Consider the following 21,976-nt stretch of genomic DNA (forward strand, 5'->3'; position numbering starts at 1 on the left):
GCTAGGCTTCTCTTGGGAGTAGAAGGAAGTGCCAACTCACCAAGTTCTGCCTGCCTACCGAGGCACACGGCATGGTGGTAGGCGTTTACCATTATTTCCTATAAGTTTATTTGATTATTTGGATAGCCTGGCGACCTGGCAGAACTGTGAAAGGCGAACATATCTGCTTAGTGTTCAACTCAACTAGAACTTCCAACCGAGCCAATCCTCCAGAACTGTAGACAAAGAATCTTCTAAAAACACCCTTTTTTCCAATTCCAAAAAAAAAAAAAAAAATGGTCTTTGAGAAATTCTGGAAAATAGAAGTATAACAGGTAAAAATCCCAGAGACACTCTTAATGTTATACTGTATTTCCTTCTAATGTGTCTTTTTGTGGCATTAGATAGATATACATCTACATATGTCACAAAAAGGCATATCTTTTTTTTTAAGATTTTATTTATTTCAGAAGGAGAAAAACAGAGAGAGTGAGAGTGGGGAAAAGGCAGAGGGAGGAGGAAAGAGAGAATCCCAAGCAGACTCCCTGCTGAGCGTGGAGCCAGACACGGGGCTCCATCCCCGGACCCTGAGACCACGACCTGAGCTGGAATCAAGAGTGGGACGCTTAACTGACTGAGCCACCCAGGCGCCCCTATATATGTCTTCCTAGTTTTTTCATTATAGTAAAATATACATAACATGAAATTTGCCATCTTAACAACTTTTCGGTGTACGGTTCAATGGCATGAAATACCCTTGCAATGTTGTATAATCAGCGCCACCATCCATTTCTAAGAGGTTTTTATTCTCCTAAGCAGAAACTCTGTACCCCTTAAACGATAACTCTGCATTCCTCCCTCCCCCCCGCTCCTGGTAACCTCTAGCCTACATTCTCTCTCTGTGAATTTGACTCGTCTAGGAACCTCATCTCCGTGGAATCATGCACTACTTGTCCTTTTGTGCCTGGCTTATTTCATTTAAAGTAATGTTTTCAAGGTTCATCCATGTTGTAGCCTGTATCAACACCTCATTTTTTTTTATGGTCGAATAATATTTTACTGTCTGGATATACCATATTTTGTTTATCCATTCATCTTTATGGACACTTGGGTTATTTCCACCTTTGGGCAATTATGAATAAAGCTGCTCTGGACATTCACGGACAAGCTTTTGTGTGGACATATGATATCATTTCCTTTCACCTTCTGTCTATTGTGAGTGATGTCGTTACGGACTTTGGGATACAAGTGTCGGTTTGAATCCTTGCTTTCAATTGTTTGAGGTACATACCTAGATGCGGACCTGCTGGATCACATGGTCATTCTACGTTTAACTCTTTGAGGAACCACCATGCTGTTTTCCACAGCGGCTGTACCATTCTACATTCTTATCAGCCACGTGCAAGTGTTCTTAGTTTCTCCACATCCTTCCCAACACTTACTATTTTCCATGTTTTGGTAAGAGCCACCCTAACAGATATGACTATCTATTTTTACATACTTGAAATCATACAGTTTTTTTTACCCTGCTCTTTTTCAGTTATTGTTAAAGTTATACTGAGTCTCTTTCCATGTAATTAAATATTCAAAAACATGAGTCTTGAGGAGTGTACAATATTCTATCACATGAATATAGTGCGATTTATTTTAGTCCCCTATGTGCGGTATTTACTTTACTTCCAACTTCTACTATTATAATTAACGCTGTGATGAATATCTTTGTTCATAAATCTCTGTCAGATCTATGATTCCTTTTTTTAATAAATGTTATCTCAATCATATTTTTCTTATATCTCTACTTTGCCGAGTTCCTCAAACCACAAAATAATGCACGCTCATTGTACCAAAATCTAACAATACAGAGGTTTACAAAGAAAACATTAATAATCCTCCCAGTGCCACTGCCCTGAGGTCGCTGATGTTAACAATTTGGTGTGCATCCTTCCGCCCCTCTCTCTGAGCTTACATAAACATTTGCACACACAATGACTTTTTCTTTCCTTTGTTTTGCATACAAATGGGAGCATAAACATTAATTCCGCAGGATGAACATTTGGGACTCTCTAACAGATTCAAAGAGTATTAACCTTTTCAAGGCTCTTGACATACAAATTTCTTTCTTACCAAATTTCTTTCCACAAGGATTATTCTAGTGTATACCTTCACCAAAAGCGTGGGACTAATTTACCACCCTTTCCCAGCATTGAGTACCACATTTTTAAAGCTTTTCTAATTTGGGGTTGAAAAATGGTATAGCATTGGCTTCTAATTTGCATTCCTTAGGTCAAAAATTTGTTTTTCTTGTTTATGGGCCCTTTGTAGTGCCCGTTTTGTGAATTGTCTGTTTGTGTCTTGTGGTTTTTATTGATTTTTATGTACTCTTTCATAGGTATTAATGACTTTAACCTTTTTCTGATCACATTTGTGGCAGTTATTTTTCTCATTTGTTATTTCAATCTTAGAGCTGAAAAGAACGATCCCAGACCCTCCGTAATTCTTACATCTGCCTTGTGAAAGGCAAAAAAAAATATTTATCCCCATTTTACATAGGAGAAGACAGATTCAGAGAGGTTAAGTAACTAGCTCAGGGTCATTCAGCTAGTAAGAGTTGGAGCTGGGATTTGAATCCAGGTCAAATCTAGGGATTTGATTGCCAGAAGGCAGTGGTACTGCCCAATCTATGCCAGTGCAATTGAACTACAGGTAAAGCTCTGTGCTAGTTGCTTTACAGACATAATTTATAGAAAGGTAAGGATAAGTGCCTTTATTATCTCCATTTTGCAGGTGAGGAAAATGGAGATCAGGGAATTTCAGTCACTTGCCTGAGGTCTCATAACTGATAAGAGCAGACCTGGGATTTGACCACAGGGTGGAGTTTAAAGATGTTTGACCCTGTCACACATGCTGCCTCCCTGGGGACCACCTTCTTGGATCCACATTGAGGCCCAGAGAGGGAGAGTCCTCTGCTCATAGCCACCTAGCAAACTAGTGGCTGTGTCCCCGCCTCCTTATGGGTGACTTGTCCAAGTTCACAAAGCTAGCCTCTGGCAAGGCCAGAATCGGGACCGTGCTCTAGCTGACTCTCCATCTGACTTGAGCAAAGGCTTGGCAATGCAGACATTTCTGGGGCATGCTGGGTAGGAGCCGTTAGGTAGAGTGCCCTGAGGCCTTTCTGAAGGATTGGACTCTTGCACTGGAGTCTTCCAGGGCAAGGCATTTCCAGAAGCCCCTAAATGATAGGACCCGGAACAGGAGAGCTAGTGTCCAAGGGCAAGAAAGCCTTTCTACAGGGAGACGACTGCCCTCCCTTCGCCAGTTGCCAAAGATTAAAGCAGAAATAGCGAGCCTTCAGCTCTGGGTAGGAAGCTGGTGGGTTTGGATGAAACAAAGCTGTAGTTGCCTCTTTTCGACATCTCCATCTCCCAGGGTGTGTATGTGTGTGTGTGTGTGTGTGTGTGTGTGTGTGTGTGTGTGTGTGTCTGTGTGTAGAGGAAAGTGGGAAGGGAGTGCTTTGACGGGAGAGTGGAAATGGTCATGTGTGGTCCCTAATACTCAAAGGTTCTTCCCCCCACATCCCCTTACAAAGAAAACCTTACTCATATAAGAAATGGGCTGAATACACTGATGGTAGAAAACCACTCTCCCATCTAGTCCTAGAAATCTCTCCCCAACTTGACCTGAATTGAAAGTCCATCAGAAAGATTTGTTTGAGTAACGAGCTAAATCCTTCAGTGGTAACAGTGAAATGGAGAGCCCAGCCGAGGGGCAATACGCATATAAGAGCTTGGGCACTGAAGTCCAGGTAAATCTGGTTTTGAAATCTGTCTTCTCCATAAAATAGTTGTTGAGACCCTGAACATGTTCTTTCACTCTCTTGGAACCTCACTGTCTTCACATTTGAAATTAAGAAATTAGAGTCATTCATTGTGATGCTTAAATGACATACAACATGCTAACCTCTTAAGACTATAGTACCTATTGGGGGGGGGGAAAGACTACAGTACCTATGGGATGGAAATTGCTCACGAAATGGTAGCTGCCATTATTATTACTGGCTGTGTGGCCTTGGGCAAGTTATGTAAACTCTCTGGTCCTTCCTGTTGTCATCCACAAATATGTCTCCACCTCAGGGGGTGGTTGCGAGGATTCAATGAGTTAATAAATGTCAGTTGCTTAGAACAGAGCCTGGCATATAGCAAGTACTTAATAAATGGCAGCCAGTATTATTCTCACCTTAATTAGATGTGCTTCATCCAAGTGACTGTTGAATACCCAATTGAGATTGACAACACTAGGATGGACTGCTTAGGAGAAGGGAAAGGTAATTTGGGAGCAGGCGGTGAAGTGTCTGGCATGGGAGTGGGAGGTTGGGAGCCAGAAGGCAACTGGAGAGATTCTAGTCAGTGAGGGCACAAAGACATGCTTAGGTGGGGGAAGACAGAGGCAGAGATGGAAGGACTCCAAAGCCTTGATTCACCTCATCCCTAGAGACCAAGCACGGCTGACAGATCCTTTTATCAGGTCTCTGTTCTCCCCAGCCTCTCATCTGTCTATCAAGGTACTGCATTTGGGGAAGGAGGTAAGGCAGGTTCAGGGAGCTGGTTTCACAATGATCCCTGTGGAAGGCTAGAGATTGCTTTCTGGGCCTGGGCCCAGGGCTAGCAGTGTGTGGCAGACAGCTGTGTCTGGGAGGGGGCAGTGGAATTTTATGCTGCACATGTCTTAGTGCAGCTCAAAGGAAGCTACGTCTGTCACTGTCACACTGGCACCATTCCTGTGGTAACCTGCACAGCCATTGGGCACAGAAGCCCCCAAAGCTACTGTCCTCTCATATTAGTTCCTCTCTTTGGCTACAGGACCACTCATTAGTTCTGCTGGCCTGTTAAGCTGACCTGGCCCAAGCCCATGGCCCAGGCAGTGGTGATAGAGTAAATGATCCAGGACTGGGCAGTGCAGGGCCTGGGGCTTTGGGGCTGAGTCTGGTGAGTTTGGTCAGATTAAGTCTTAGACATTTTGTTTTATTGTTTTTGAGGTCATGGATGCAGGTAAGTTTATCTTTTTGTTTCATTTTCATTTTATCAAAGTATTACATGTCCATAATTTTAAGAAACCTGTATAAGCTACGTATGTATACTCGCTCTTCAGAGTCAAACCCTTGAAATTCTCTTATGTTTTTCTTCTGATATTTATCTCCACATTTCTAATGGTATGCCAATACTGCTATTTCTTGACTTGTCTGTTTTAAATATCAGTGTGCGTGTATGTGTGTGAATTATATATATATATATAATACATATTTATAATTTAATGGCTTTCAAATGATAAATATAGATCTCAATGCTTATAATTAAAACAGAAGCCTTCTGCTCAACCCCTGAGCCTCACTCTTCAGAGTTAAATATTTCCAAATCTCTTTGCTCTTTCTTCTGATATTTACCCCTGCATTTCAAAATGGCATGCCAATACTACAGTTTCTTGAGTTTTTTGTTTTAAATATCTATTGACTTTATTTTATTAGAGGAGGATTTAGCTCACTTACTACCAGCAGCACCGTATGTGCACACACACTTCCCCTCCCTTCATACATCCAATATTGGCATATCACAATTTCTGATTTTAACAGTATTCCATTTTTACATTCTTAGGACTATAAATATTGTTCACAGCTGAGTCATGTAGAATACTGGATTACATTTCCTTCCTTGGTCAACTTGTTTTCCTGGAGTTAATATTTGCCCCTTTTTTGCTTAGTTCTCTATGACTTTTTGCTAATACATCTCAATTTCCCCATTGGAGCTGTAAAATTCATGCAAACACATTAACATTACATAACCCATTACTTCTACCTTTTTCTTGCAGTTCTCCACCTTACTCCAATCTGGGCTAGTTGTTGGAGGCTTCATTTTCAAGTGCTCAGATTTCAAGTACTTAGAGAGCACCTTTTGTGTATACCTAGCTCCGTGTGAAACACTAAGACACTAAGGCCGGTGCACAGACAAGTAAGATACAATCCCTGTCCTCAGGGAGCCTACAGTCTCAAGGATTTAATTTATACAGATGTCTTACCAGAAGGCTTGGGATCCTTGCAGGGACTTTGATCTAGGCTGTGCCTTTGATCCCACACTCCAGGCAGGCCTTATCTCTTTCCATCTCTCTCCACTGAATTACCAGAAGAATGCCACACAGTCCCCAAGAAAGCAAATGTGGTCTTAGGCTGCATTAACAGAAACAGAGCTTCCAGGTCAGGAGGGCTGATACTTCTACTTGACTGTGTTGATCAACTCTGTTTGGGAATTGGGTTCTGTTGCAAGGGACACAGAAAAATAGGAACTCATCTGAATATGAACAACCAGGATAGAAGAGAGAACTGGAAACCACATCCTATGAAATAATTGAAAAACAAAAAACAAAAAACAAAACAAAACTGGGAATGTTTGGCTCCGTAGAAGAGTAGTCTACACATTGCTACCTCCGTTCTCACCATGATGAGACTGCCAGCATGTTTCTAAGTCCTCATTTGCTGACCACTCCTCTTCTTGGAAACTCTCTCCTCCCCCAGTTTATAGATTGCTACTCTTGTCTGTTCTCCTCTGATCTTTTAGGCCACTCCCCGATCTTCATCAGATTCCCTTCCTCTACCTTTCTCTTAAATGTTAGTGTTTTCCAGGGATCCACTGTTGGTCCTTTTCTCTTTGTGCTCCCTCTCCCTAGGCAATATCATCCACTTCCTTGGCTTCTGTTCTTGCTTTATCAGTCAGGGTGAGCTAGGTTATGCTGCAGCAACACACAACTCCTAATCATCCAAAGCTTAACACAACAAACAGTTAATTTTTGCTCACAAAACCTGTCCAAAACAGGTCAGCAGGGAGCATCTGTTCATGATAGTCACCAAGAGACCCAGGCTAGTGGAGGGTCCATTTCAACACTTGTTCCACAGGCAGCAGCAGAGGGAAGAGAATGTGCCACATCATATACCAACTCTTAAAGCTTCTCCCGAAAAGTGATCCACATCACTTCAATTCACATTTCATTGGCCAAAGTAAGTCATAGGGTCATGTCTAACTTCAAAGGGTAGGGGAAAGTATAGTCCTACCATGTTTCTAATGATTAACCCCTTATCTCTTGGTGGGATTTATCTCTGGCCCAGACCTTCCTTCTGAGCTCAGACCATTATGTCCAACTGCCTCCTTGACATTTCTACCTAGCTGACCCACATATACTTCAAAGTGAATATGGTCAAAAACTGAATTCATCTTTTTCGCCCCCAATTCTACTCTTCCTCCTGATTTCCCTTCCTTAATGAATGAAACTACTATTCATCTTGCCACCCAAGCCAGAAACCTGGTAGTCATCCTGGACCCCTCCCTCTCCCTCATTCCCTACCTCCATAAGTTATCCTATTGATTCTACCTCCTTGACGCCTCTTCTCACACCCGCCCCTTCTCTCCATTTCTTAATTGTGCAGCTACTGCCTTAGTTGAGGTCCCCCTCATCTCTCACTCAGATTATTGCAACAGTTCCCTAACTAGTCACCCTACCTGCAGTCTTGATGCCTATACTCCATCGTCCACACTTTAAGACATAGCCTGAAAAGTTAGCCACAAAAGTGATAAGTGGTCTTTTAAAAAGCAATTATTTAAAACCCATTAAAGGTTTTCAGTTGCCTATAAGGTGAAGCCCACCTCCTCCTTAACATCCAGAGCATATCATAATATGGGTATGGCCTTCCTCTGCAGCCTCACCTCCCATTACACCCCCCTTTGCAACCTCTAACTAAGCTAAACTACCTACAGTGTCTGAACCCAGCACTATTTCACACCTCCAGGCCTTTATACCTGCTGATTCCTTTGCTTGAAGTACACTTATTCCTGCCCTGTTCCACCTAGTGAACTTCTACTAATTTTTTTCCAAGTCCCAACTCAAGCCTCCTCCACATGGAGATGTTTTCCTATCCTCAGCCTTCAAAACACAAGTGATCACTCCTCCTTCTATGCTAGCACTGTACCAAGTACATACCATTTAGCACAGTGACTTATAATGATTGATTCACATGGTTGTCTCTCCTTCTTCTTGAAGCTAGCAACCTTATCTTACTCATCTTTATCATATATATGCCCTCATCACAGTGCCAGACACTCAGAAGGTGTTCAGAAAGTGATCACTTCATGAACAAATGAATGGGAAGACCTGACTTAGGGAAGTTTACAAATAACTGCAGGGCTATCCAGGGAGACAGGAAGCTGACTGTAGATCTAGTAGGAGCCATGAGTAAAAAGCCACAGAGAGGCATTATCTCAGCTCAAAAGAAGGAAGAACTTCTTTAACTGCTAGAGTTGTCTGAAGAGATGGGCTATTCTAGGAGAGAGTGAGTGCCCTGAGACAATAGCGCTTGGCAGTGATGTTGGAGTGGAAATTCCAACAGCAGACAGGGAAGTGGAGTGATGACTTTCACAGTCCTTTCCATTCTGGAGTGGTCATGAACCTGCCTCCTCTGCTCATCTAATTGAAATGGATCATCTATGCTCCTTAAGAGCTACCCCTGCATTAGGAATACCACTTTTCCACTGACCAGACTGCCCCTGGCCCAGCCAGGCCTACCCAGCCATTGGTCTTTGAGCAGATGGCCTGGGAAGTTTCGAGGTGCAAGGTCCCTTTGGAACTGCACTGGCTTTAAGTTCTTACCCACCTCTCCAGCCATCTCCCCTGCCTTTCCTTCAGGCCAGGCCAGGTCACTTGGACCCATGACTGCTTATTCTCTGAAGCAGGAAAGCTGTTGGTTATTTTTATAGCCACTTAAGCAAAGCCATATCATCCACCGGGATTTGCCCTGTAATGCCCCTAATCCCAGTCTGACTCTGCCAATCCCAATGAACTACGGCTGTCTCCAGAGTTATGTCCATGATCTCCTTTCCCTGAACTGGAGACTGACTTTGATCTTACCTTGTTCTGATCCAATTCTTTGAAAGCCCAGAGTCAGGAATAGGAGCATGTGGCTCTTTTCAGACCCTCCCCAAGGAGGTATCTCACAACCTCACAAAATTCTAGGTGTGCTGATGGATGTGGTGCAAAGAAGCGTACGTGTTTTAACCCTGGCTTTGTAGCTGAATTCTTGCATGCTTCTGACTTGGCTAAACCAATCCCTTTTTCTGGGCCTCGGTTTCCTCCTAGGTAAATTATGGGGGTGGGGTGGTTACTTGTGTGCTGTGGACATTGGTTTCATCCCCAGGTCCAGCCCAGATTGTTGTTCTGCCTCCACAGACTCTGCAGCTGCAGCTCCTGGCCAAGGGTCCCAGGAGAACACTAAGAAAACAAGCAGCCATAAAGAGAAGGTCTGTAGGGAGGATTTGGATGGGGAAACAGGCCCTAGGGACATTAGCAAGTTGGAATCTGAGAAGGAAACTGCCAACTTTCTGGTTGGCAAGAACAGAAGCTCTCCTCTCTGGATGGTTTTCCAGCTCTTAAACCAAGGAGTCCAGGATGGCCTCCTCTTTCTAAACCCTCTGGCCCTGAATCTTGGCTTTGGGCGCTGTGTGTGTACATACTCACTTGTGTGGATTCACACAGCATCCTGGGGGCCAGGAGAAGTCAGACACCTCTTTCCAAAGGAGTGTAGGGGTGAGGATGCCCTGGCCAGGGCTGCAAACCAGGAAGCAGGAAGGTAAGGCTTTCTAAGTTCTCCTGGTCCTCCCTAAACTGGCAGCTGCAGAGCCCAGGAGGGTTTGGGATCCCCCTTATCTTTCCCGCTCCCATTTCAAGAGTGGCTTAGTGGCCCAGTTGGGAGGAGGGGTGGGATAGCCTTCCCAGCTTCCTTTTTGGGTTAATTGGTGTTCCCTCTAGTTACTCCCTGCTTCCCAGTTCCCATAGCAACTTGGCTGCAGCAGCCAGAACTTGATTGAGCCCAGCGGTGGCCTGACTGAGGTGGGAAAGGGGGTTCTGTGGGAAAAGGAGGCACTGCCAGTTCAAGTTTTCCAACCCCATCCATCCTCTGCCACTACCTGGAGGGTCCAGGATGGTTAAGCTTAGAGGACGGCACATGATGAAGAAGGCTTTTCTGTCAAGGCTGGAGTTTGAAGAGCCTGAAAGCCCAGAGCCAGCCTGGTTCTCAGCTATCCTCCCCTGCGCATGCCTTTGTGTGCCCTGCCCCTGAGTGTGGAATTCAGAGTCATTGGTAGGATTGTCCAGTAAGAAGAACCGTGGAGTTGGAGCCAAGAAACCCGGTTTCAGATTTCTCCCTCTGCCATTATTTTATGTGACTATAGACAAGTCATTCCCCCTTTTCTGGGCCTCAGTTTCCTCATCTATAAAATGCAAGTAGAGGCGCTAATCTGATAGTTCTCTGCCTATTATAATTACCCAGGGCGTTTTGAAAAACTACGTATGTGTGGGTCCCACCCACAAGGAATCCGACTTCATTGGTCTGGAGTGCATTTTTAAAAGACTCTCTGGGCAATTCTAATATGCAGCCAGGGTTGAGAGACTAGAGCAAGAGATCTCCGAAGGTCTCCCAATGGACTCTTGTCTGGTTCTGAGACATTTCTTCCTTTTCCCTACATGCCCCACCTCCAGCAAGCCCCACAGCTTCCCTAACCCTGGCTTCTCCTGGCTCTTCCCCATCCTTATGGATGAGTATTCAGGCCGCCCCCTGTGACTGCCCAAACAACCCGGTGCCCTCTGGCTCCGTCCTCACACTGATTGGTCGGGGCAAGCTACTGAGGCCGGATAAGGGAAAAGGGCTGCAGAGACTGACAGGCTTGCTGCCCAGATGGTAGCCCTGAGAGAAAGACTTTTCACTTGAGAAGGACCCCAGGCTACCTCTGAAGCAGGTGAGCCGGCAGTGGCCTCAGCTGGCCCTCTGTGAGGCCAAGAAATTGGATTACCCCTCAGCCCCTTTTCGCTCTTCCTCCATTCCCCTCGTTAACTCGTTGCCTGTTCCTGCCTAACCACCCACAGGCCTGGTGTCCTCCTCAGGCAATCTGCTCGCCCACTTGTTGTCATGGTGACCCAGGCTAGGGGGTATGGGGCTTGAGGGAGGGTCTTCTACTTAAGGGGAAAGGCCACTCTCCTACTGTCAGGCCACCCCTCTCCCAACCCCTGCCTCCCTCTCTCCCAGAGCATACAGGTGAGTGCCCAGCCACCATAGGCTGTTATTAGGCCAATCACAGTTGCCTGGGAGGAGGGCTGCAACTCCAGTTGGGCCTTCTCTCATAGGAGCAGGCATATTGAACTGGAGGAGCCCAGGGAGAATCCTACAGGGACCTCTGAACCCAGTCGGTGGAAGAGGGAGCGATTCCACACACCTTGGGGTGAGGATTGAGGAGGACCCTGGGTCCAGGCTGCTGAGACTGGAGCAATGGCCGTGGACAGAGCCTCACTTTGGCACTCTGGGTTCCAAAAGATGGAGGGGGTTCTCTCAGGCACTGGGCCCCTTAGCTCTAGGCATCTCCTTTTCTTTCTTGCCTTGCTTTTATTTCTTCTACCTTCCTTCTGTTCTCTTATCCATCATCTCATCCCTGCTTTTTTATATCCTCATCTTCCTCACCCACTTTAATTCCCCTGCTCACTCTTACCCTCATCTTTGTGACTTCCTCTTTCTTACCCCTCCTCTTCACAAACCCCCTCTTACTCCCTCTGATGTCCCCACCCTCTTATCCCCCAGCTCTTCCTGACTCTTCATCTTCTCTCACCCTCACTGCATCCCTTTACCTCCCTTACCCTCCATCTCTTATTCCTCTGCTCTTTCTCTGGTTTTCCAGCTCTTAAACCAAGGAGTCCAGGATGGCCTCCTCTTTCTAAACCCTCTGGCCCTGAATCTTGGCTTTGGGCGCTGTGTGTGTACATACTCACTTGTGTGGATTCACACAGCATCCTGGGGGCCAGGAGAAGTCAGACACCTCTTTCCAAAGGAGTGTAGGGGTGAGGATGCCCTGGCCAGGGCTGCAAACCAGGAAGCACCACCATTTCTTACCCTCCAACTCCTTACTCTTTCTCACTCTCTCTTTCTTACACACTCCTCCCTTGTACACTCTCAGCCCACTGCCACTCTCTTACCCTGCCTTTTACCTTCACTTGATCTCTTACACCCTCCTTTCATTCTCTTCTCATTCCTTTGCACATACATTTTATCCCAATAATTTCACTTTTAGGAGCTTGTATAAGTAAACTTTAACACAGGTGTGCAAGAGACATGTGTATGAAGATATTCACCAAAGCATTGTTTATAATAGTGAGAACTTGGAATTAACTTAAACGTCCATCCACAGATTGGTACTCTTCTAATTCCATTCATACAAAACTCTCTGTCCTTTTAGCACGCCCTGAATTTACTTACCTCCACACTTCCACGTAAGCTGTCGCCTCAGCCTGGAATGCCCTTTGGTCTCATCTCTACCCATGCCGTCTAAAATCCTACCTTGAGTGTTAGCTCAACTATTATCTTCTCGCTGAAATCTTCTCCAGCTCTTCTATTTGCTTCCCTTCAATGGCCAGTGGTTTACCTCTCCTACATTATAGATCATACACCATAGATTCAAAATAGATGCATCTATGAAACTGGCATTTCTCTGAGAGTAAGGACATGTCCTCATTTACTTGTCCTGTTCACTCAATCAGCAGACATTTTTTTATGTTATATTGTGCCAAGTACACAATGGTCAATAAGACAAACCATGTCTGCTCTCATGCATCGCACATTTTAGTGAGGTTGACTGAGGATGCAGACAAAGTCATACTTGTGGTGAAGAAACACTTAAGAAAAAGAGGGAGTAATGAGAAGGCACCCTCTAAATGAGAAGGCATCCTCTAACTAGAGGGGTCAGGGAGACCATCTCTGAGGAGGTGACATTTGAACCGAGGCCTGAAAGACGAGAAGGACCTAGCCATGCTAAAAGGTGGGGGGAGAGCATTCCAAGCCAAGAGAACAGTATGAGCCAAGGTCCTGTGGTAGGAAGAAGTAGGGTATGTTCAAGGAAAGAAAGAAAAGCTATGTGTGTACCTGTGGAGTATGACGAGCTTGAAGGGAGAGATAGGAAATGAGTTTGCAGAGACAGATGGGAGTCAAGTTATGCAGGGGCTTGAAGTCTGTGGTCAAAAGTTTGGGTTTTATTCGAAATGCATTGAAGGGGTTGAAGCAAGGGAGTGATATGATCTGGTGGTGTTTTGAGATCACTCTTACTCCTGTGTGAACAGTGGATTGGAAAGATGAAGAGTAGAGGTGGGGAAGCCAAAGAGGAGACTCTTGTACAGGTGACAGATGACAGTGGCCTGCAGAAAGTTGTGGAAGTGGAGGAAGAATTGGCATGCCTTGCTGATGGACTGCATGTGGGGATGCACAGAAAGAGAGGAGTGAAGGCTGATGCCTAGGTTTCTGGCTTGAATACTTGGGTAGTTGGCCATGGCACTTCATTGAAATGGTCGAAACTTGGAAGTGAGGGCAGGTTTGGAGTAAAAAAAAAAAAATGAAGAACTTCATTGTAAGATTTAGAGCATGTTAAATGTGAGATGACAGTGAGATATCAAAGCACCAGGCAACACTTTGTTCCTCAAGGGGTTGATTTGCACTACAACCTACTACCACCCACCAGCACCACCCGTCACCACCCCCTGCTTTGGAGAAGCCTGCTGTGGGGATACATTGTGAAAGTTCTCGTCCACGGTGAAGTTATTTGTATTTTACTGTACATGTTTAAAGTCAGCGTAAGAAGCTCTGTCCATGTTGTTCACAGTGTGATTGAAAGGCTTCCAGCAGCACAATGACCAAGGCTCTTGTTCAAAATGCAGATTCCTAAGCCCACCTCAGTCCTCTTGAAGCTGAACTGGAGGGAGCTAATCTGCCTATTTAACAAGCATCCCAGGGGATTCTGGGGCCCATTGAAATCTAAGAACCTTTGCTGTGAGAAGCAACAAGGTGCCCCTGAAGATATGAGGAGGATGTGGGCAGGGCTAACCTCATAGGCGAGAGTTGCCTGGGCATCCTGTTAAAATGCATGTGCTGACACGGCAGGTCTGGGCGGGGCCTGGGATTCTGTGCTTCTCACAAGCTCCTAGGTGATGCTGATGCTGCTGGTCCGGGTCCACACTTTCAGTAGCAAAGAGCTAGATCAGTGGTTCTCAATGGGGGATGATTCTGCCCCCCCCCACCCCGGGACATTTGACAACGGCCAGAGACATTTTTTGGTTGTCACAAAAATGGGAGGGGGATATGACTGGCAACTACTGGGCAGAGTCAAGAAATGTCGCTTAATATCCTATAGTGCACAGAACAGTTCCCACTACAAAGAAGTATCCAATCCATGGGTATTTACCCAAAGAAAATAAAAACACTAATTCAAAAAGATATATGCACCCCTATGTTTATAGCAGCATTATGTACAATAACCAAGATATGGAAGCAACCCAAGTGTCTATTGCTAGATAAATGGATAAAGAAGATATGGTGTGTGTGTGTGTGTGTGTGTGTGTGTGTGTGTGTGTAATGGAATATAAAAGAATGAAAATAAAAGTCATAAAAAAATGGGATAGTGCCATTTGAGACAACATGGATGGACCTAGAGGGTATTGTGCAAATTGAAATAAGTCAGACTGAGAAAGACAAATACATATGATTTCACTTATATGTGGAACCTAAAAAGCAAAACAAATGAATAAGAAACAAAAAGTAAAATCAGACCTAGAAATACAGGGAACAAACTGAAGGTTGCCAGAGGGGAGGGGATGGAGGGATGGATAAAATGAGTGAAGGGGACTGGGAGATACAGGCTTCCGGTCATGGGACGAATAAGTCACAGGAGTAAAAGGCACAGCACAGGGATTAAAGTCAGTGGTATTATAATAGTGTTGTATGGGGACAGATGGTAGCTATGCTTGTGGGGAGTATAGCACAGAGTTGTTGAATCACTATGTTGTACACCTGAAACTAATGTAACATTGTATGTCAACTCTACTTCAATTTAATTAATTAGTTGATTTAAAAACATTTTAAGATTTTATTTATTTGAGAGAGAGAGAACACAAGCAGGAAGGAGGGGCAGAGGGAGAGGGAGAAGCAGGCTCCCCGCTGAGCAGGGAGCTGAACATGGGGTTCGATCCCAGGACACCGGGATCATGACCTGAGCCGCAGGCAGACGCTTAACCAACTGAGCCACCCAGGCGCCCTTTTAAAAAATTTAAAAAAAGAATTATCCAGTCCAAAATGTCAGCAGCGTTACTGTGGAGAAAGGCTGGGCTTGATGATAGCCAAAGAGGATAGAGCAGGGAACCTCAGCTAGGACCCAGTGCCTGGTAGGGGTGGGCGAGATGAGGAACAGGAAGTATACTGTAAAGTGAAACTGCAAAGGAACGTTTCCAAATGAAACGTGCTATCTGCCCCACACCGGGGCTGAAGCCAACGGGACAGCATGGGTTAAGTAGAGCTCTAAAACACATGTGGTGCCTGGTAAGGCAGATTCCTGTTTTCATTAAAAGTAACCCCTCACATTTGTGTTGCACTTCAGAGTTTACAAAACATTTTCTCATGTGTCGTATTATCTGATCCACATAACACCCTAAGGAGGTAGGGGCAAGGATTATTCTTTCCATCGCTTTCTTGAATTTAGAAACCTTACACCATCGGCCAAAGAAGCGTTTGCAGAATTGAACAGAACTGAAATCTACCTCATTATAAGTGACTCCAGGCAAGTCAGGATACCTCCTTGGGTCAACTAAGCTAGTAGGGTTGGATGGGATGACCCATAAGACCCCTTCCTGCTCTGACATAGGAGTAATTTTGTGATTTTACCAGTGGGAGGAAAAAATGTAAGTCTTGGAGGACTGCAGATTTAGGGGCCTTGGGACTTCGGGCTATGAGATGGGAGATTTTCGAGTAGGATGTAGTGGTCTTGACCCACACCCTTCTTCTCCCCCGCCCCCTGGATCCTGGCGTTGGGTGGGTGGGCAAGTACACCCCCTCCTTCATCCCTCTCTTTTGAGGTAGGAAGGGGCTGGTGCCTGGGCTGACGCTCTTTCCTCTCCCCACAGGCGGTCTACAAGGCCTGGCTGTGCTCCGAATACTTCAGCGTGACCCAGCGGGAATGCCAGCGCTGGGTGCCCTGCAAGCAGTACTGCCTGGAGGTGCAGACCCGGTGCCCCTTTATACTCCCTGACAATGAGGAAATGGTGTACGGAGGGCTTCCGGGCTTTATCTGTACAGGTAAAGGCAGAGCACTGCGGAAGAGGGAGGAGGCTGGGGGCCCAGGGCAGGCACCAGGCTGGGGGTGTTGGGAGCAGGGAGGACAACAGGGAAGTCAGATTATAAGCAGGTTAGTGCCCTGAAGAGTGAGCAGTGAGGTCCCCAGTTTGGGACAGGGCTGAGTGGAAGAGGGGCAAAGAGCACAGGGGCCATCTCGATCCGCCACATGCCCAAGAAGTTGTCTGGGATCCCTGGGAGAGAAGTATCCAGACAGGGAAGGTGCTAAGGGGCAGGGGGAAAGGAGCCTGGGCCAGGGCTACCAGAGCAGCCGCAGCTTTGAAGATCTCCTCTCTAGGAAAGCCATCTGTCCCCTTAGCACCCCACCGCACCTTCCTTATCCATTGGCAGGGTTGCTGGATACTTCGCCAAAGCGGCCGGAAACCAAGTGCTGTGACGTGCAGTGGGTCTCCTGTGAGTCGGAGAAGAAGAAGTTCAAGGAGACTGAGGCCCCCAAAACCCACCACCAGCAATTCCACCACTCCTATTTCCACCACTACCACCAACAGTACCACCAGTACCACCCCCGCCATGACCCCCCAGGCCACATCGGCCACAAGCCCTCCCTGCTGCCGGTCTCTGGGGGCTCCCGCCTCAGCCCCAGCAGGATCCGGCTCTATGTCCTTGTTCTCATGCTCCTCCATACCATGGTGTCCTTCTCCAGCGGCCAGGGCGGCGGAGGACTGGGGCTGGAGGCACTGCCTGCCCTAGATGAGGGCCTGACTCGGGAAGAGTGACAGCAGGGAGGGAGGGCAGACCTCCACCACACACTGACATCAGCTCCAGCCCCCCGGGTGGAGGGGGAGGGGCTCCTCCCGTGGGAGGTATAGGACCAGGTGGGGGGCGGGGGGACATGGGGGGCCGCACATCACCCCCAACCTACCCCCACCCCACAAGCAGCTCCAACAGAACGGCCAGAGGGCCCCAGGGAGCTGCAAAACTCATCCAGGAGAAAACGGCAGGAGCAGCAGGTGCCCCCCCTCAGGTCCCCATCTATGGGGCTTAGCAAAAAAAAAGGGGGGGGAGTGGGGGCTGGAAGTACCCACTCCTGCTGAGAGCCCTGACCCTAGGGAAGGAGGCTGCTCACCCAGCCTTGGCCCTGCAGGGAATGTTGGGGGGCACAGAGGGGAGAAGCTCTTTCCCCCCTCCGCATTCCTTTTGTTGCCACGATCCTTAATTCCCTCCTGCCCATACCCCTACAGGCAATGGCAGACGGTGCAGTTGCCCTCCTCCCACTCAGCGCACCTTGCCCCATGTGGGCCGCCACAGGCAAGTGCCAGGCTGGGAGATGAGGTGCGAACAGTCGTGGCTAGGTCGGGGCCCCAGTGAAGCTGTGCCCCACCACCCTAGGCAATGAGGGGTAGTAATGGGGTACAGAATGAGTGGTGAGAGAGAGTGGAGTTAGGGAAGAGGGAGAAGAGAGGAGAGGAGAACAGAGGAGAGGAGGGAAAGGGATAGGAGGGGAGAAATGTGGGCAGAGAGCTTAGAGAGATGGCTGAATCCTCTATAGTCACCTGGCTTGGGGAGGATGGATGATCAGTGTCAAGGCAGGCTCGAGGACAGCTCCCCAAATCAGAAAGTGTTGCATAAAGAGTCCTGTGGGGAAAGAGCACAGGAACTCGGTTGCTGGGCCTCGAACCAGAAGGCTGATAGCACATGGTCAGACTGCCACTGTCTGAAGGGCCATTATCTTACAGAAGGTGCACATACTCCCAAGGGCCACTCTTGCCCTGGAGATCTTGGCCTTGAGGCCAAAGATGTTTCCATTTCTGATCTCCATGGGGAGGAGGGACTTAAGCCCAGTGGGTCAGGCCTGGCCTGGGTCCCCATACACCCTCATTCTGTCCTAGCCCAGGCCTCCATGAAGGAGAACCTGGTGGCAGCGCCCCAGGGCTTTCCAGAGATGAGCCTCCCCCGTCCCCACCCTGTACCCATTCCCAGCCTACCAAAGAGTATTCGTCCCGTCCCATCCCTGACCCTGTGGGTTACCATCTCAATTGTGGAACAATCAGACTCTTCCTCACCCTGTAGCGGGTCCCCTGATCCAGCCACCCCTGCCCCTTCCTGGAGAAGGTCCAGAGACAGGCAAGAGGACCCACTGAATAAAGAGAATGTTCTGGTGTCTCTTGGCTGAGACACTGGAACTGCTTTGTCAGGCCCAAGGGCTAGACAAGAAAAGAGGCCTCGAAAGCCTCTCCGGGGCTGTTAGCCTTGTGCTGATCTCCTGGGAGTGGGAAGCCACGTTGCCTGGGACATCCACAAGCCAATAGGAGCAGACAAGAAAGGCAGCCAGAACTGTGTTCCTGGGGCAGGCCGAGGGGCTTTCGGTGCCAGAAGGGCCTGTGTCCTAGGCTGCGATGCCAGTGAGTAAGGGGATGGGGAGGGGACAGCCGGAAGTGGTTGGCAGGGGAGAGATGGGAGACCTCCCCAGGAGAGAGGGAATCATTCAAGGACCTCCACTGGGTCCCGAATAGGCTCCATGAGACTGGGGAGTCCTTCCCTGCCAGTTTTCTCATTTGTCACGGCCTATTTCCCTCCCCCGATCCCTGTGCCCTTGCCCACACACTCCCCTGTTTGGCCCACAGCACTTCGGGCCTAGCCACATGCCCCATCCCTAGAGTGCTCTTTTCAGCTGGGGAAGGGAAGAGGTGCTGGCTCCTTTCCAGAGACGCTTCTGTAGATGTGAGAGACCCTAGGTCCTGCCTTCCAACTCCTGCAGCCTCAGGAGGGGAAAAGGGACTGGGAAGTAAAGGGGGACCTTAGGGCCCCAAAGAACGGACCCTTGGAGACTCCCATCCTCTCTTCCCCGTCACCAAGTGCCCAGGAGACCCCTGGCTCAGACCAGCCCAGGGCCTTGCCCAGTGGCAGGGGAAAGGGGCACCTCACTCCACCTCGAAGTCATTTGACTGTCCCTGTCCACCTCACCACCCAGGTCGTCCACCACCCCTCTGGCTGCTCCCTGCACTCCGTCACAAGCAGCAGAGCGGGGCAGCTTTCTTATGCCATTTTCTACACTGTGCTTCACGAGTAGACCTTTCTTGCACTAGTTCCTATGACTGAGTCTCCAAGCTGGATTCCTAGCGGTCCCCTGTCCCTTCTGCCCTCACCTGGCTATGATTCCGTTGTTCCCCTCCCCCCTGCCTCTGTGTTCCGGTGAGAGTCTCTGTATGTGTACTGCTTTCTGTTTTGTTGCATTGTGGGGCAGAGGCCTCTCTGCTCTTGTTTAACCCCATAAAGAAATAAATGGTAAGACTTGATGATAACCCTCCCTTCATGGCTTTGTTCTGTGGCGTCAAGCCCTGCGAGAAAGAGGAAAAAGTCTAGGGCTTGTGGAAGGGGCAGGACCAGAGGACACTGACCCTGCGGAGGCGGGGCGGGGCGGGGGGGGCTTGTTGGCTCAAGTCTCAGAAAAAAAAAAAAAAAGAGGAAACTCTGCAGGAGGCCATTCAGACAAGGAGTCACAAAATCAACCTTCTGCAGCGATCAGATGGATAAGGCTGAGTGTGCGAGGTGGGCCAGGCTGAGGTGAAGGGCAGACTCCAAGGTTGTGAGTGGTGACAAGTGCAGGGTGCGTGCAGTCTGGAGGCGGCAGCTCAAGTCCAGGGTTGTCTTGTGGGAATGTGGGCCTACGGATGCCAGATCTCGGCCTTTTTCTTCGTGAAGCCCCCTCGCTTCTAAATGTTGGCTCGGGTCTGCAGAAAGCAAACCTCTGTGGGGGCTAAACACATTTGCAGTCCCCACAGGGCCTGGGGATCTCCAGTTTCCCATAGCTCCTGCAGCCTTGGGTTGTCGTCTACCAGCCTTGTGTGTCTCCCCCGCGGCTTCCCTAGGGGCCCGTGTACCCAGCACAGAAGTGAAAGGCACCCGGGAAGAACTGCCGGAAGGGCGACAGACAGAGCCCTCTGCCACCACCAGCTTTTCACATAAACAGGGCAAGGGAGGGCATGTGTTAGGAGGGAATCTGGTGTCCTCACCCAGCTTCTGAATTCTTTTGCCAAGAAAGCAGCAGCGCTTTCTTTTCCAACACCCCCCAGAGCAGCAGAGCAGGGAGGTTAGGGCGTCGTCTCTGGAGCCAGAGCGCGTGAGCGCAAAATCTAGCACCGCCGTCTCCTGCCTGTCCGGCTTTGCATGAGTTCCTTGACTTCTTTGAGCCGTGGTGACCTCATCTGTCAAAAGCGTTATGGTGTGAATTACACGGCGAACCTAAAGCACTTTGCACAACAGCTGCCATGGAAGGAGCTGCACAAGTATTGATTGTTATTGTCACTGCTCAGGCTTTTTTCTCTGTTCTTCACCTCCACTTAAAGATTTTATTTATTTATTTATCTATTTATGTATTTGAGAGAGAGAGAGAGAGAGAGAGAGAGAGTGGCAGGGAGGAGCAGAGGGAGAGGGACAAGCAGACTCCGCTCTGAGCACAGAGCCCCACATGGGACTCGAGCCTGAGATCACCACCTGAGCTGAAATCAAGAGTCGGAGCCTTAACCGACTGAGCCACCCAGGTGCCCCTTCACCCCCTACTTAAAATGGTCACCAAGTTTTGTCAACTCTACCTCTGTCATGTGTCAACTCCTTCCCCTCCTTTCCACCCCCTCCCACTCTGCCGCTCACAGGCCTGCAGTAGCTCTCTCCTGAACTACCGCAATGGCCTACCAACTCATCTCTTGTTCAATCCCTCCAACTCCAACCCACCCTCCCCCAGCACAGGGTGCTGAGGCACTTAGGAGGTGCTCCAGAAATATTTTGCGAAAGAACTGTCGCCATGCAGCACATATCTAAACTTCCCAAGGCGAACAGACTACGCCTGTGATCCAAACGTCAGCTGGCTTCACGTTGCCCATACAATCAAGAGTAAACTTCTGAGCATGAATTTCAAGGCTCTGCATATTCTGATCCTATCCCACCAGTCTGATCTTCCACTGGAGGCTATTCCACACTCAAGTCCCAACCACATTTCCCAGCTGGCTGTTCACTGAATGAGCTCTGTGCCTTCTCATCTCCTACCCTTTGCTCACGTTGTTTCTTCTTTTTTTTTTTTCCTAAGATTTTATTTCTTTGAGAGAGAGAGAGCACGAGAAGTGGGAGGGTCAGAGGGAGAAGCAGACTCCCCGCAGAGCAGGGAGCCTGGTGCAGGACTCGATCCTGGGACTTTGGGATCATGACCTGAGCCGAAGGCAGACGCCTAACCGACTGAGCCACCCAGGTGCCCCTACGTTGTTTCTTCTGCCTGGAATGGCTTCTCTCCACCTCTACCTATCACTGCCTCACCTGGTTTCCACAGTCCAGCTCAAACGCCCCCTCTGCTATGAAGACTCCCACACTCCCCCTCTCCCAAGCCGAGAGTGATCTGTACTTCTAGAACACTTTGCACGTGTTGCACCTTATTCATGGTACTTATTACATCTTGCCTCTATTCAACACAGTCATTCATTCATCGAAACATACCTATCGAGCAATGCTTATATATGTCAGGCACTGTGCTCAATGTTGGGACTACAGCAGTAAAAGACCCACACATGATAGATCCACAAGATAACATGATGTTCTGTGTTCGGCAACCATGATATGCTTACTCTAACAGTCGAGTTTTTCTCTCACTACGTGTCAACTAGGAGAGCCAGGCTCTCTTGGCATTGGGCATAGGGAAAAAAGGTGAGGGACTAGAGGAGGCTACATACCCACAGTGCTAACGGAGTAAAAGACACCATAGCCATGCCAAGGAAGTACGGGCATACTTCAGAGATATCGTGTTGTTCAGTTCTAGAGCAGCACAATACA

At 48.1% G+C, this 21,976-nt stretch overlaps 1 protein-coding gene across 1 annotated transcript in view; it reads left to right on the top strand.

The window, feature by feature from the left end:
* The window catches only part of NALF2 (NALCN channel auxiliary factor 2), a 28,377-nt gene extending 8,928 nt beyond the window's left edge, over nucleotides 1–19,449 (top strand). The window contains exons 2-3 of the mRNA XM_025849047.2: nucleotides 15,991–16,162; nucleotides 16,550–19,449. Coding sequence (XP_025704832.1) covers nucleotides 15,991–16,162; nucleotides 16,550–16,935 — 558 coding nt within the window. The 3' untranslated portion in view covers nucleotides 16,936–19,449. The remainder of the gene's footprint in view (nucleotides 1–15,990; nucleotides 16,163–16,549) is intronic.
* The last annotated feature ends 2,527 nt before the right edge of the window (nucleotides 19,450–21,976 follow it).

Source organism: Callorhinus ursinus, unplaced genomic scaffold (assembly GCF_003265705.2).
Source record: "Callorhinus ursinus isolate GAN/ISIS: 27379988/994484 unplaced genomic scaffold, GSC_fseal_2.0 scaffold66, whole genome shotgun sequence".
Lineage (NCBI taxonomy): Eukaryota > Metazoa > Chordata > Mammalia > Carnivora > Otariidae > Callorhinus > Callorhinus ursinus.